General features: G+C 36.8%; 1 protein-coding gene across 2 annotated transcripts; it reads right to left on the bottom strand.

The window, feature by feature from the left end:
* Nucleotides 1-2,755: 2,755 nt before the first annotated feature.
* Nucleotides 2,756-8,746, bottom strand: LOC113515316 (androgen-dependent TFPI-regulating protein-like). Of its 2 annotated transcripts, none has more exons than XM_026899484.3 (5): nucleotides 8,624-8,746; nucleotides 6,694-6,865; nucleotides 5,463-5,600; nucleotides 3,975-4,195; nucleotides 2,756-3,030 (listed from the first exon to the last, which is right to left on the bottom strand). In XM_026899484.3, the coding sequence occupies exons 2-5, from the start codon at nucleotides 6,859-6,861 to the stop codon at nucleotides 2,838-2,840; spliced, it is 720 nt and encodes a 239-aa protein (XP_026755285.2). In that variant the 5' UTR covers nucleotides 6,862-6,865; nucleotides 8,624-8,746; the 3' UTR covers nucleotides 2,756-2,837. The 2 variants fall into 2 exon arrangements, with proteins under 2 accessions (XP_026755285.2, XP_052754316.1); XM_052898356.1 differs by lacking the exon at nucleotides 8,624-8,746 and adding an exon at nucleotides 7,957-7,982.
* Nucleotides 8,747-14,975: the final 6,229 nt, after the last annotated feature.

The raw sequence follows: 14,975 nt of genomic DNA, 5'->3' as shown, positions 1-14,975 counted from the left end.
GATATACGTGTTTGAGTAATTTAGATGTGCAAAAAAGATATAAATGTACGGGCAATTTAGGTGTGTAAAAAGATATGTACGGGCAATTTAGATGTGTAAAACGATATGTACGGGCAATTTAGGTGTGTAAAAAAGGCATAGATGTACGGGCAATCTAGGTGTGCAAAAGACATACGTGTACGGGCAATTTAGGTGTGCAATTCTGGACATTTTGTTATCATTAAAGATCGAGCTTTTAATATCTATATATGTAACGATGGCCAGAGATAGTGCAATAGGAAATTGAATGTTTTTATTTTCTAAGAAGTTATTGCTCAAAAATTGCCCGTGTAAACCGGCTTTAGTGCTTCTGTGTTCAAAATTAATTCTGTTGAAAAACTATAAATTTTTAATCGTTCTTTTTTTTAACTTTTTATTGTGTGTTTTTTGTTTAATTAATGAGTTCAGATTGTAATCAACTAGTTTCTACGCGAGTTCGTAATCTAGAATTCTATTTTCAAAAATGTAATATTTTTGTCGAATTTGACAAAAAAAGAAAACCAAAAACTTTGAAATACGAAGCCTATTTTTTCGCATACAGGCCGTGTCCATTCTATATTTCATATAATGTAGACTTTGAATGGTGCAGACGATTTGAAAACGAAACGGGACGCGTAACGTCTCTCATTCGCGCACATACGAAGGGTGTCAGTGCGATAGTGATAGATATAGGGTAAACGTTTTAATTGCTGGGTAGTTTTAGTAGGTATTTCTAAAAACTTTTGTACTATGTTTTGCTAAATTTCCACTAAAACTAATTATATAGGTTTGGACACATAACGGTTAGAGTGTAATAAAATATTTTGAGTACGCATGCGTGACACGCCACGGGAATAATTGATGAAATTGTTTGAGAGCTAGTGTGTTTTGTATTAGGCCCGTTTTATATTGGTTCCATTAGTGGTTTCATTTCAATAATATCGTTTGTGGAGAGCTTTCTATTTTGTACAAAGGTACCTACCGATACGGGTATCTCGATCATTTAAAAAATAGTAAAAATAAAAATAAATAAATAAATAATGTATCTTGTTTTTTCTATGAGATGATTTATATTACGAAAATATTGATTTGTTAATGATATATTAAGTATTTTTACACATTACCTTTAAAACATATTGAGAAGAGTAACAAATATAAAACATATATCTATGTAAAGAAAGTCGAATATATAAATACGTATTTTGTATATACATGTTGATGGAAAATTGGTACACAAGTAATTAATATATAAACGTTATATACTATTTTAATTAGTTTCATTTTTATTGTAACCTGATAAAATATTCGGTTTTCTATCAACCTGTATGTAAGCTTTGTTGATTTATAAACTCAATACAAAACATTGTACCTAAAGTAGATGGAAGATGAGGTTTGGTAACCAATAGTGAATAAATGTTATTGTTTTATTATTCTCGAATCACTTGCAAAGGGATCGCGTTTTATTTTTAACCTTGCACAATGGTAATTAGGACCCGGCGTAGAATGGGCCACCCCTTCCTTTCTCATTTAATGTCTTAAGAAGCTACTAAGAGAATTTATGGTCGAGGGATGAACAATATCACCAAAGGCTAACCGTGATTGCTAATCCGCTTGCCAAACGTGGCAACTACTAGCAAATTACTCCTCATAGGGGAGGTCTATGTTCAGCAGTGGACAGTTAACAGCTGATATAATAATAATAAAACAATATAATCATCAATTTGTATGTATGAGTAAATAAAAAATATATTGAAGTGTATCGCCATCTAATTTCAAAGTAAGCTGAACTGGTATTTATATCGTGTGTGTTTGAGTGTATGTATGTGGATTTGTGTGAGTATGGGTTCGTGTAGTCTAGTACCTATAATGGGGAAAAGGAAGAAAGAAGCAGTACTTCACGCCGGATCAGCGATTAATGCTCTACAAATCGCAAATCCGGCCCCACATGGAGTATTGCTGTCACTTATGGGCCGGAGCACCTAAATACCAGCTTGAACCTTTCTACTCAGTGCAACGACGAGCTATGAGAATTGTCGATGATCCCAAGCTCACAAGCGGTATCGAACCCTTAAGTTTTAGGAGAGATTTTGCCTCACTCTGCGTGTTCTACCGCGTGTACAATGGATTGTGCTCAGAGGTTTTGTTTAATATGATGCCCACAGCCACTTTCTACCATTGTACGACTCGCCATCGATAGGGAGTTCATCCTCATGTCCTACAGCCTCAATGGTCGCGTACTGCGCGGTTTCAGAGATGTTTCCTCCCACGAACACTCAGGTTGTGGAATGAGCTCCCTGCCGAGGTTTTCCCAAGAGACATGCATGCATGACAGACAGCATGGGGTTCTTCAAAAGGGGGGTAAAGAGGTTTTTCAGGGTCGGCAACGCACGCGTAATACCTCTGGTATTGCAGGTGTTCATAGGCTACGGTAACCACTTACCATCAGGTGGGCCGTATGCTTGTTTGCCACCTCAGTGGTATAAAAAAAAGAAGGGATTGTTAGTAATGTGAACTACCAGTCCCATCGCTAAAAAACATTGCCACAGAAAGCATCTTAAAATTTCTATCACTGATAGGAATTAGATGCGAACATTAAAAAAAAAGGGCGAGCACAACAGATCATGGAAAGGTCTCAGTGTCACAGATATTTTTATGCTTGTAAAAGTACGTCTCTTAATAATAACTTAATAATGATAAACAAGAGTAAAAAGGTAAGGAAAAAATTAAAAATACATAATTAAAAAATAATTTAGTATAATAATGCAAAATATAAAAGTAATTAATTATTAAGTTATTTGTAATTAATAATTAATTAAATATTAAGATTGTTTTATACAACTTTTGTCCCTACGTTCCCAGACGGTAGACTTTATACGCCATTGTGTAAAGTAACCGACGTATAGTACTATTAATATGTATAAAAAGAATAATGGGAAAAATATTGTACCTTCCAGTACCTTCAAGACAAGGTACGGCCAAACACCATAATCTCCATAGCGCGTATAAAATAACCTGAAATTCAAAATACATTATTGCTTCACAAGTGTTGGGTTATTTTTTAAAAATATTTTCAAATGTATAAATAATTTATTAATTCATATCAGACGGAGTTATGATGTAACCATACCAGAGAGAGACTTTGTACAAAAGTCGATTGCTTGGGTACCTCTGTCCCATTCGTGTTTCAACCGTGAAGCAGTTGTGTTTGCATGGCTGTGTTTCGGTTTGAAGGGTTGGATATGGCGTGAATTTACTGGGTACAGAGGAATAACACCTGAGTCCTCAGGAATGGCAACGCATGGGAGGTATCATGGGTGAAACAGTATACTCTGTTATGTCCATGGTATTGCTCATATCTATAAGCGACGGTTACCACTTTCCAACAGGTGGGCCGTCGGCTTGTTTGCTATTCTAAGTTGTATAAAAAAAATGTAGAAGTGATTTATTTCATTAGTTTTTCTACTTCTGAGATCTTAACAGATAATAACTTTTTGATCAGGGTTCAAAAAGTTATTATCTGTTGAGAAGAGCACGCAACAAACTCAACAGTTAATCTAACAAGTATATATATATATATATATATATACTTACCATGGGGAGGGGTTACTTAATGGCCGTCTATGGAGGAGGGAGACCTATTTTCGGCAGTGGACGGATAATTGCTGAGATGATGATGATATAAATATAAACTTACGGTGAGGAGGGGAGGTGATTGTTAGTATTGAGGAGGTTAGTCCCCATTGCTATCAATATACCCTTTCAGGTCGACCTCCACACGGTTCCCTTTAGAAACTATCGTGACTAATTTATTGTGGAATTCATCACGATGGGCTAACTGACCTGCCTTTCCATCCTTACCTATCACCTCTTACTGGTACCCCGCCAGTGTATACCGATAGCGCAGGCGGGGTTTCCATGCTATTTTTCAACCATTAAAAAAATATATATATACTTACGCGCTGTTATATGTCACGTACATCAGAAAAATATATAAACAGTTCTGTTTATGTGAAACATTCGTTGTTTTCCTTTGAAATATCAACTCCCATACGACAACGGGTAGTATGAACGCGTGAAAGATAATGTTTGAAGTGCAACTTATGATCATGTTGCCCTTTGGTGGGAACACGAGTGGCTTGTCGTAGAAATAAATGGGCCAGAACAGTGTGAAGACCAGCTGCAACAAACAGTGTTGATTTTAATGAAATTTTAATGAATTATAGATAGTGAATCAGTAATGTGGTTATAATGGGCCAATCTTCCTTTTTCCGTGGGTGTCGTAATAGGCGACTAAAGGACCGTTATGGTCGCGGAATGGGAAATAGCGTTTACAACGTCATCAGAAAGCCTATCTGCGGTTGACAAGCCGCCTGCCAAGCGTGGCAACTACTCGCAAAACTCCTCTTACGGGTCAGCCTTATGTTCAGCAGCGGACAGTTATCGGCTAACATGACGATGATGACAGAATGTTAATGAAGTATGTATAACATAGACTAAGTTTTTTTTTATACAACTTAGAATGTCCAACAAGCTGACGGCCCACCTGATGGAAAGTGGTAACCGTCGCCTATAGACATGAGCAGTACCATGGACATAACAGAGTATACTGTTTCGCCCATGATACCCCCCATGCGTTGCCATTCCTGAGGACTCGGGTGTCATTCCTCTGTACCCTGTACAGCATCTACCAACATCATCATACCAATTTAGAAACTTATTTTTAAAAATCGTTTAAAAACATACGCGAGAAATACCCTCGAATTAGCAACATCCTATTTTTAGATGCTTCATCATTACAGCCGTTAACTGTCCACTGTTGAACGGAAGCCCCCCATAAAGGGATTTTGCCAGTAGTTACCACGTTTGGCAGGCGAGTTGGCAACCGCAGTTAGGCTTTGGTGATGTTTTAAAAGGTACTCTGCTTCACATCCCTCGACAATTAAATTCCCTTTGTCGCCTCTTACGACACCCACGGGAAAGGAAGGGATGGTCCGTTCTATGCCGGGACCACAAGGCAAGAGTTTATACTTTCTACACTAATATTATGAAAAGCGAAAATTTGTTCGTTTGTATGTTTGTTTGTAATGGATATACCCAAAAACTACTCAACCGATTTTAAAAATTCTTCCACATATAGAATGCTACATTTTTGAAAAATTAGAGACCTATACAAAAACTACAATAATGTAACTCAAAATATCTTAAAGCTGATGTAACATACTAATTTACCTTCCTATCTGCCTACCCGTGCGAAGCCGGGACCGCTCGCTAGTTTTTTAATACGAATAATTCCTTAACGCTAGAAAATTGTATGTATGGACCCATTGAGGACATATTTAACACATGAATAAACTATTTTAATAAAAATGAATACTTAAAATTGGTACTAATTGCAAAATTGTATTTAATTTTTTTTTTTTGTTTCGAAGTTAGTTAAAGCTTACCACTGTGTAGGGTAGTACGATGGCCGAGAAATATTTATTACTGGATTCTCTAATAGTTTTAAGTCTCGGTGAGTTTTTTCCTATTACTGTTAAGGTATCACACACCAGACCAACAATGGCGTAGGTCAACTGAAAAACCTGTTGACAAAATATTATTTTTATTTTATAATTTAATTTAAAAACATAATGATAATGTAACATTATAAATGTAACTTAATGTAATTTAAGATTGTGTCCCCCAAAAAAACCGTATTTTTTTTTTGGGGCAAAACCGGTTATTTTGACTTCAAAACTAAACTACTTGATCGATTTTGATAAAATTTCTATAGGACCAATCTGAAAGTGTATCCTTTCAGATAAAAAAAGAATTACCCAAATCGATTTACAATTGACGGAGTTATGAGGGAACAAACATAATGTAGTCCATCTTTTTAAACAATGTTATAAAGTAAAGATTTTATTTTCTTAGAATGGCAAACAAGCTGAGCGTCCACCTGCAGGAAAGTGGTAACCGTCGCCTATATACATGATCAGTACCATGGACATAACAGAGTTTACTGTTTCGCCCATGATACCCCTCATGCGTTGCCATTCCTGAGGACTCAGGTGTTATTCCTCTGTACCCTGTAAATTCACGCCATATCCCACCCTTCAAACCGAAACACAGCCATGCAAACACAAATACTTCACGATTGAAACTTGAATGAGATAGAAGTAACCAAGCAAATGACTTTTGTACAAGTCTCTCTCTGGTTTGTTTATCATTTGGTTTATAAATAACAATAGGTCGCTCTGTGAGGCCTGTGAAGTTCCCAGGAAGCTTCTGTGCTTCTAGGCGGAGCTGGGCTAGCCGTACTAGCGACTTATACGCACAATGGTCCAAATCAGAGGCTTAGCGCGGAAAAAGAGTATAATTTACATTTTCTAGAAAAAATAAAAAAATAGCCTTTAACAATCTTCTGCTAAATAAGACTTCTCTATAAGGGAGGTTTTGCCAGTAATTGCCACGCTTGGCAGGCGGATTGGCAACCGCAGTTAGACTTTGGAGATGTTTTAAAACGGACGCTGCTGTCCATCCCTCGCCCTCCCTTAGTCACCTTTTACGACACCCATCGGAAAGAACGGGTGGCCTATTCGATGACAACATAGCGTGTAGAGATGGTTGTATTTTTTTTCTGTCTACCCGTGCGAAGTCAGGGCGCGTCGCTAGCAAATCATAATATTATCATACCGCAGTCCACACTGTGAGGTATCGGTATTGTAGGTTCAGAAATATAGTCAGTTCAGGATTGGTTGGCAGTTTCTGTTGCAGCCGTGACGTCACCACAGCGAAGTTGGCAAGATGCGTACATATTGTCACCACATATCCAAGTAAACGGTAATATATGAAATTCTCCATTACACTGTAAAAAGGAATAATCATAAAATTCAAAATTCAAATAGCAGTTTTAAATCGTATTTTTTTTTAAATCTACTGCAGGGCCCAAAATGCTGTTATTTGCTGAAAAGAACCCGTAAAAAACTGAACAGTTACTCTTTTAAATCTCTGTTAACATTATGTGTATTTATTTAAATGTGCTACGTATAAAATTACATGGTCATTGAAAAGCCCGTACAGGATGATCGACTGGCACCATGCATACTTTTTTTATAATGAATGGCTGATTCAGATTAGAAAAAATCACATCGGTTCACACCTGATGGAGTTATGAGGTAACAAACATAAAAAAAATCAACCGAATTGAGAACTTCCCTCTTTTTGAAGTAGGTTAAAAAAAGGATGGTACGATCACTGGGCAGTATTAATTTACACCTTACCACCTTACATTTAGATTTATTTCACCTTTCGCCATCGACAGGGAGTTCATCCTCATACGCTTGAACCTAAATGGTCGCGTACAGTGCGGTCTCAAAGGAGTTTTCTCCCGCGAACTCTAAGGCTAATTTTTTTTTATACAACTTAGAATGGCAAACAAGCCGACGGCCCACCTGATGGAAAGTGGTAACCGTCGCCTATAGACATGAGCAGTGCCATGGACATAACAGAGTATACTGTTTCACCCATGACGCCCCCCCATGCGTAGTCATTCCTAAGGACTCAGGTGTTATTCCTCTGTACCCTGTACATTCACGCCATATCCCACCCTTCAAATCGAAACACAGCCATGCAAACACAACTGCTTCACGGTAGAAACACGAATGGGACAGAGGTACCCAAGCAATCGACTTTTGTAGTCTCCCTCTGCTACATTATATCACATCATAATATTCATCATCTTCATCATCATCACTTTTGATCTCTATCGTTGTTTATTTGTGTTATCGTATATAATCTATTAGTATAATATGTAGGTATATATATATATATATATATATGTATATTTATATTTGTATGTATGTTTTTATGATGACATATTTGTATATTCATGTATGTATATTTATATAACCATAATGTGCCGTAGTTCTCTATTGTACGTGTTGTAATTTTTTTCACCTTCTTTTCATTTAAGAGTTTCCTCTTGTCGGTGCAACTAATTCATGCATCTTCCTCCAGCCAGCTCTATCCCAGGCCATATCCTTTATCTCCCTATACGAAATTTTTTTCACCACATAATAAAATTTCTATTTTGCTAGAGGTTGACTGGGAGAGAATGCTATATAGTATTAAGTCCGCCTTTTGTATCAGACATTTTTTTTTGGAATGTGGTCAATAAAGAATAAATAAATAAATAAATAAATATTAACCATTAACTCTCCAATACTGAATAAGGGGGAGATCCCTTGGGGAGTAGAGTTTCGCCAGTAGTTGCTTAGCTTGTCAGACGGTTTGGCAACCGCAGTAAGACTTTGGTAAGACGTTGGTTGGTTGGAAAAAAAAAAAAAACTAGTATAGTAATAAAAGACCGTGTGGTCCCGGCATAGAATAGGCCACCACTTCCTTTCTCGTAGGTGTAGTAATAGGAGAACTAAGGGAACTTAATACTCGAAGGAGGTCCTTCTTAAAATATATCCAAAGCGTAACTGTGGTTGCCAATCCGCCTACTAAGCGTGGCAACTGGCAAAACCCCCCAAGGGGGAGGCTTGTTTTCAGCAATGGATAGTTAAAAGCTGATGTGATGATGATAGCTAGATATATGATGATAAAAAATAATAGATCATACCTTCTCGTGTTTGCGTGTACGTAATTTGCTTAGAAAAACACAAAACATTTAATATAGAGGCCAAAATGAACGTTTGTCGTGTATTGAATCTGAATGAAAAATAAAAACGTGTTTTACTGCGTAAAAAAGTTACATGATTACATATATCATAAGTCTTGAACGTTTGGAGTATATTATTATCTCATTAAAAACATAAATGTGAAACGAGAGTCAAGTTCAATATTACAAATTATTATTTCGATACATACATACATACATATAAATATATGTATATCCAACACACCTGTCTCCTTTAAGGGTAGGCAAAAACATTGGAACGTCAAAAGTTTCGGTTCTAACAAGCCTTCTTTGCTCCCTGCACATTCATCAATCTTTTCATACACGGATACTTTTAATTTGGCCTTTCTTCAGCACCTCGCCTATATGATCGACATGTCCGTCTAGGGCAGCTTTTACCGACATCTTCATTCTTTCATAATTCTTCTTTCTTCCATCCTCTCTAAATGTTCAAACCAACGCAACATTCTCTTGTCGGTTTTTGAAAAAAGAATTGAGATCTTAAAATTTATAAGTTACTCTGTATGCGTATAAATATGCGACATGAAAAAATGAATGTACATATATAATATTTTTTTAGCATTACCACCATGTTTACTACTTAATAGGTATTATAAATTCTTAAATTTTAAAGATATATTTATTTTACTTGAGATGTAACTTAAGCTCATTATTTCGTAAAACCTAGTCAAGATTGGGATGTAATTCAAGCTTATAATTTCGCTTGGCTAGGTTTTACTAACAAATCAAATATTATAAAATCAGCGTAGCAATAACTGTGCTAAATTTTATTTATGATTATTAAATAGGTTTCGAGTTGTGAGTGCGTCAAAAGTAACTCGAAATAGTTCGTGTAATATTATATTCGGCTGCTGCGTCGTCAATTCCTTTTGTGTTTAGATTTAGGTTCTTTGAACAATGACGCAAAGGTGAAATTCCGTCAAAAACATAAAATATATAAAAATGACACGCTGCCAGTGTGATTTAAATAATTTATTTGATTTATGCATAAAATTAGTAACAATTTTTTTCTCTTCATGCGTGTGCCACAGTAATACAAAATGGCCACAATTCAGCTTTTTGCTTTGTTCTAAAAAGAGCAAAACACTGATATTCTGTTGTGGCTAAAAGTGAGCCGCGAAATACCACTGAAAAAAAAAATAATAAAAAAAAAAGAGAAAGAAATACAGATAAAATACATTATGTACGTTCATTTCGGTTTAAAAACTAAACTACTTGTCTGTTTTTAATACTATCTCTATGTAACCAATCTGTAAGTACATCATTTTAGATAAAAAAAAATTTAATCGGTAACAAATATAAAAAAAAAATACAACCGATTTTAGAACATTCTTTTTTTGAAGTAGTTTGAAAAAATTGCCAAGCTCGCAACACAGTTCTTTAACCACAAAAAGTTGCGGTATCTCGTGTAAAACCAAGTCGGTTAATTCAGTTAGTGTGTATGGAAGCACCAATTTTTTTTTTAATAATAATGATATGGTAATCCCGCCTGCGCTATCGGTATACACTGGCGGGGCACCAGTGAAGGATGATAGGTGAGGATGAAGTAGGTCAGTTAGCCCATCGTGACGAATTCAACAAGAATTGTTCACGATGGTTTCCAGGGGGAATCACGTGGAGGTCGATCTAATATGCCCTATATTGCTAGAAATGGGGCTGTCAAACACCATTGATAACAATCCCTTTCCTCCCGGAAGCACCTATTTTTTTTTTGATGGGTGCAAATGGTATGGTAACCCCGCCTGCGCTAACGGGATACGCTGGCGGAGCACCAGTGAAGGGTGATAGATGAGAATGAAAACAGGCCAGTTAGCTCAACATGATGAATTCATCAGGAATTAACCATGATAGTTTCCAGGGAGAACCGCGAGGAGTTCGACCTGGTTGGGTATATTGCTAGCAATGGGATTCTCAGTCTCCATTACTAACAATCCCTTTCCCCCCTAGGAAGCACCTATTCATTCAACAAATTTGTTATGAATTGATATGTAATTAATTATCCATCAGCATTTACAGTGACCGGTAATAATATTAAACAAGGTCAATAGCCATAATAATATGGTTTCTCAATGGTTTTTTTTATACAACATAGAATGGCAAACAAGCTGACGGCCCACCTGATGGAAAGTGGTAACCGTCGCCTATACACACGAGCAGTACCATGGACATAACGGAGTATACTGTTTCGCCCATGATACCCCCCATGCGTTGCCATTTCTGAGGACTCAGGTGTTATTTCTCTGTACCCAGTAAATTCACGCCATATCCCACCCTTTAAACCGAAACACAGCCATCCAAACACAACTACTTCACGGTAGAAACACGAATGGGACAGAGGTACCCAAGCAATCGACTTTTGTACAAAGTCTCCCTCTGGAAATTACTTAATTATTTTACACTTTATTGCACCAATAAACCAACAAAAAAAAATACAGTAAATATTAAAGAGAAATGATACAAAAGGCAGCTTTATCGCTAAACAATCTTTTCCAGACAACCTTTGGGTAGAGGACTTAATAATGGAATGGTAACCCCGTCTGTGGTAACGGTACACGCTGATGGGGCACCAGTGAGGAATGATAGATCAAGATGAAAAGGCAGGTCAGTTGGCCCACCATGATGATTACACCTGGAATTCAGCACGATGAGGACAAGGGGGACCATGTGGAGGTCGATCTGACAATATATATTGTTAACAATGGGACTGTCAATTGACAATTATCCCCCGCAGTGTTGGACTTGTAAACGTCAGTTATAGACGTGAACAACTCCGTGGACAACACAGTTTTTTTATACCACTGATGTGGCGAACAAGCATACTGCCCTCCTGATGGTAAGTGGTTACCGTAGCGTATGAAAACCTGCAATACCAGAGGTTTACGCGTGCGTTGCCGACCCTGAAGAAACTTCTTTACCCCCCCCCCCCCCCCCTTTGAAGAACCTTATGCTGTAGTCTCTTGGGAAAACCTCGGCTAGGAGCTCATTCCACAACCTGAGTGTTTGTCTTTGAAACCGCGCAGTACGCGACCATTGAGGCTGTAGGACATGAGGATGAACTCTTTGTCGATGGCGAGCCGCACGATGGTAGAAAGTGGCTGTGGGCATCATAGTGTATACTGTGGCGCTCTAGATACCCTTCATGAGGGGGTGAGGGGAGGGATTATTAGTAAAGGGAATGTAACAGCCTAACAGCTCCATGGATGATAATGAAATGGTAGCCCCATCTGCACTAACGGTATACGCTGACGGGGTATGCCATTCTATTAATGCCTATTAAAAAAAAGTGGAGTGGGACAGACGTCCCCAAGCAAGCGATTTTTCTACTGAGTTTCCATCTATACAAGGTTTATTCGGTTTTTCTATTCTTAAATTAAGTTTTATTTTAATTTTCGTCTCGGGTCAACATTTGTCGACCCGGATTCATTACGTAGGTAATTTACCAATAGGTAATTCCAAAGGTTAACTAGTAAAATAGCATTGCATTAGTTAACTTTTACCCGCGAATTCGTCCACGTGATCATATCCCATATCCCTTGTTCACTGATCCGGATAACAAGTAGTCTATATTCTTCTCCATCCCATATACTACCTGCATACCAAAATTCATCGTGTTTGGTTAAGCCTTTTTTTTAATGGGTGAATATGGAATGGTAATCCTGCCTGCGCTATAGGTATACGCTAACGGGGCACCAGTGAAGGGTGAAGCAGGGCACCAGTGAAAGTTGACAGGTAAGGATGAAGGCAGGTCAGTTGGCCCATAGTGACCAATTGAACAAGAATTAACCACTACGGTTTCCAGGGGAAACAGCGTGGAGGTCGACCTGATGGGGTGTATTGCTAGCAATGAAGCTGTTAAATCTCATAATTGACAATCCCTTTCCCTCCTGGTTGAGCCGTCAGAGCGATAAGAGTTAACAAACGAACAAACTCTCCCTAAATTATTGATACTCATTAATTCCGTGTCTAGGGAAAGTAGATATGATTTTTTTGAAAAACCAGATCAGGGATTGATATACCTGAAGAAGGTAAAGCTCTTTAATTAAAAAGAAAGAAAAAACAAACAAACAACTATTACATTCTTTATATTAGTAAGTATAAGAAAAATGTATTTTTAAGCAAATTCCATAATTAAATATTGTGTCCCATATTAAAAAAAACCGACTTAAATTGTGACAAAACCAGTTATTTTTATTTAAAAACTAAAGTACTGACCCAATTTTGGTAAAATTTCTATAGGATCAATCTGTAAGTATATTCTTTCAGAGGAAAAAAGAATTTTCCAAATCGGTAAGAATTTTCCAAATCGGGAACGCCAAATCAGAATTGACACGCTCGTCGGTTAGTTTTTAATTTGAGCACGTGATTTGGTCAAATAAAAAAAATCTCTTTCGTAATTCTTCTCAACCAAATGACCAAACCAACGCAACATCGATTTTTGTCACTACATCGTCTTTCACACTCTCTCTAATCACACTTTTTTATGTCGGTTTATCTTACTATGCTTCTTCTGCCATACCCACGATTACGAGTGTTAGTGTCAGTCAATAATGTACCGATTTTAACAGTTCTTTTTCTCTAATATCTCTGTCACACTTCCCATCCCTCGTAAACAAAGTGACAAATAAAAAAAATCAACCGAGTCGATTCTTCTTTTTCATGTTGGTCCGATTTTAACATAATCGACAAGGTTTATTCCCATGTTGGTCTCATATCAATTTTGTAAATAATTGAAACCGTAATTTTTAGGTTTCCGTACTGAATAATAGCGTAATTCTTTCGCTTCATATATATATATATATATATATATATATATATATATATATATATATATATATATATATATATATATATATATATATATATATATATATATATATATATATATATATATATATATATATATATATACATACATATACATAGAAGCACATATACATAGAACTATAATTATTTCAGATTGTTTATTACACAAACTTCTGAGATAAGGGCCCTCCCGTTACATATTTTATAATCTATATCATTCATTGAAGGGAACAATAAATAGTTTCCATTCATTCATTCAAATAAAATCATATTTTATCGATATTCATATATCAAGTGACGGAACGTCATATCTTATACAGCTGTTATATTACACGGCACGTCACTATCGCCGCACTGCGTTGATCCGCGTTAGTGGTGTACCTAAACGACCTTTTTTGACATTCGAATATGTTGTGACTGAATGGGAAAACAATCGAATAAAGACTCGAGTCCAAAATTCTGATAAGTATTCGATTATTCGAATGCGTATTCGAGTACTTCGTCCAACTCTATTATTTTTAATAAAGATTCGATTATTAATATTATATAAATGTAATGATGGATAGATGGATATTTGTTGCTCTTTCAAACAAAAACTACTGGACAGATTTCAAATGAAATTAGGTACATGGATAGGTTATATCCAAAATTAGCGCACAGGATACTTTGTGTATTGATTCACGCGGGCAAAGATGCAAAATATAGCTAGTAATATTCAGTCATTTAATGGAAGATTTTGTGCAAAAGTTGTCTGCTTGGGTGCCTCTGTCCCATTTGTGTTTCTGGCATGAAGCAGTTGTGCTTGCATGGCTGTGTTCCAGTTTCAAGAATTATAGGTAGCGATAAAATTCTAGGGTACAGAATTATAACATGGCTGCCATGAGGGCTACTGTGGGCGTCACAGTGTTTCCTGTAATATCCATAGTGCTGTATATAATTATTTAAAAACTTGAATGCCTGATATTTGATTACTCAATATAGAGAGTCTGATTATTAGGTATTCACAGCATTATTAGATTGGTGTAATCAATGTGATATTGATGCTCCTTTCCACTTTGGGTGTTGCTGGAGAAGAACTCTTGTAGAGTTAAGCTCGCATTTGTACATTTGATTATTTTGTCATAATTTTATGTATTACTAGTGTGTACAGCCGCTGCAGTATCCCCCCCCCCTTTCCATTCCTTTATTCCTCTTATTTACCGATTTCCTTCACGCTTTCATTTCCAACGTTCCCTTCCTTTTTTCCTCAATCCTTTGCTCCATACTGTAGGTGGCGGAAACCATCAACAAATACATGCCTAAAGAAGGTTGACGTCAGGCAGGCGGCCGGTCGTAAAACTATAAGCCAAATCTTTTTGTAATATGAATAAAAAAACAAATTACACTGACCCCAAATACATTGGGATAAGGGTTTTTTTTGGTGGGTGAAAATGGTATGGTAACCCCGCCTGCGTTAACGGGATACGTTGGC

Source organism: Galleria mellonella, unplaced genomic scaffold (genome assembly GCF_026898425.1).
Source record: "Galleria mellonella isolate WM207_F2 unplaced genomic scaffold, CSIRO_AGI_GalMel_v1 utg424, whole genome shotgun sequence".
NCBI lineage: Eukaryota > Metazoa > Arthropoda > Insecta > Lepidoptera > Pyralidae > Galleria > Galleria mellonella.
The sequence above is the reverse complement of the archived record's forward strand: the minus strand, read 5'-3'. Positions and strand labels throughout refer to the sequence as shown.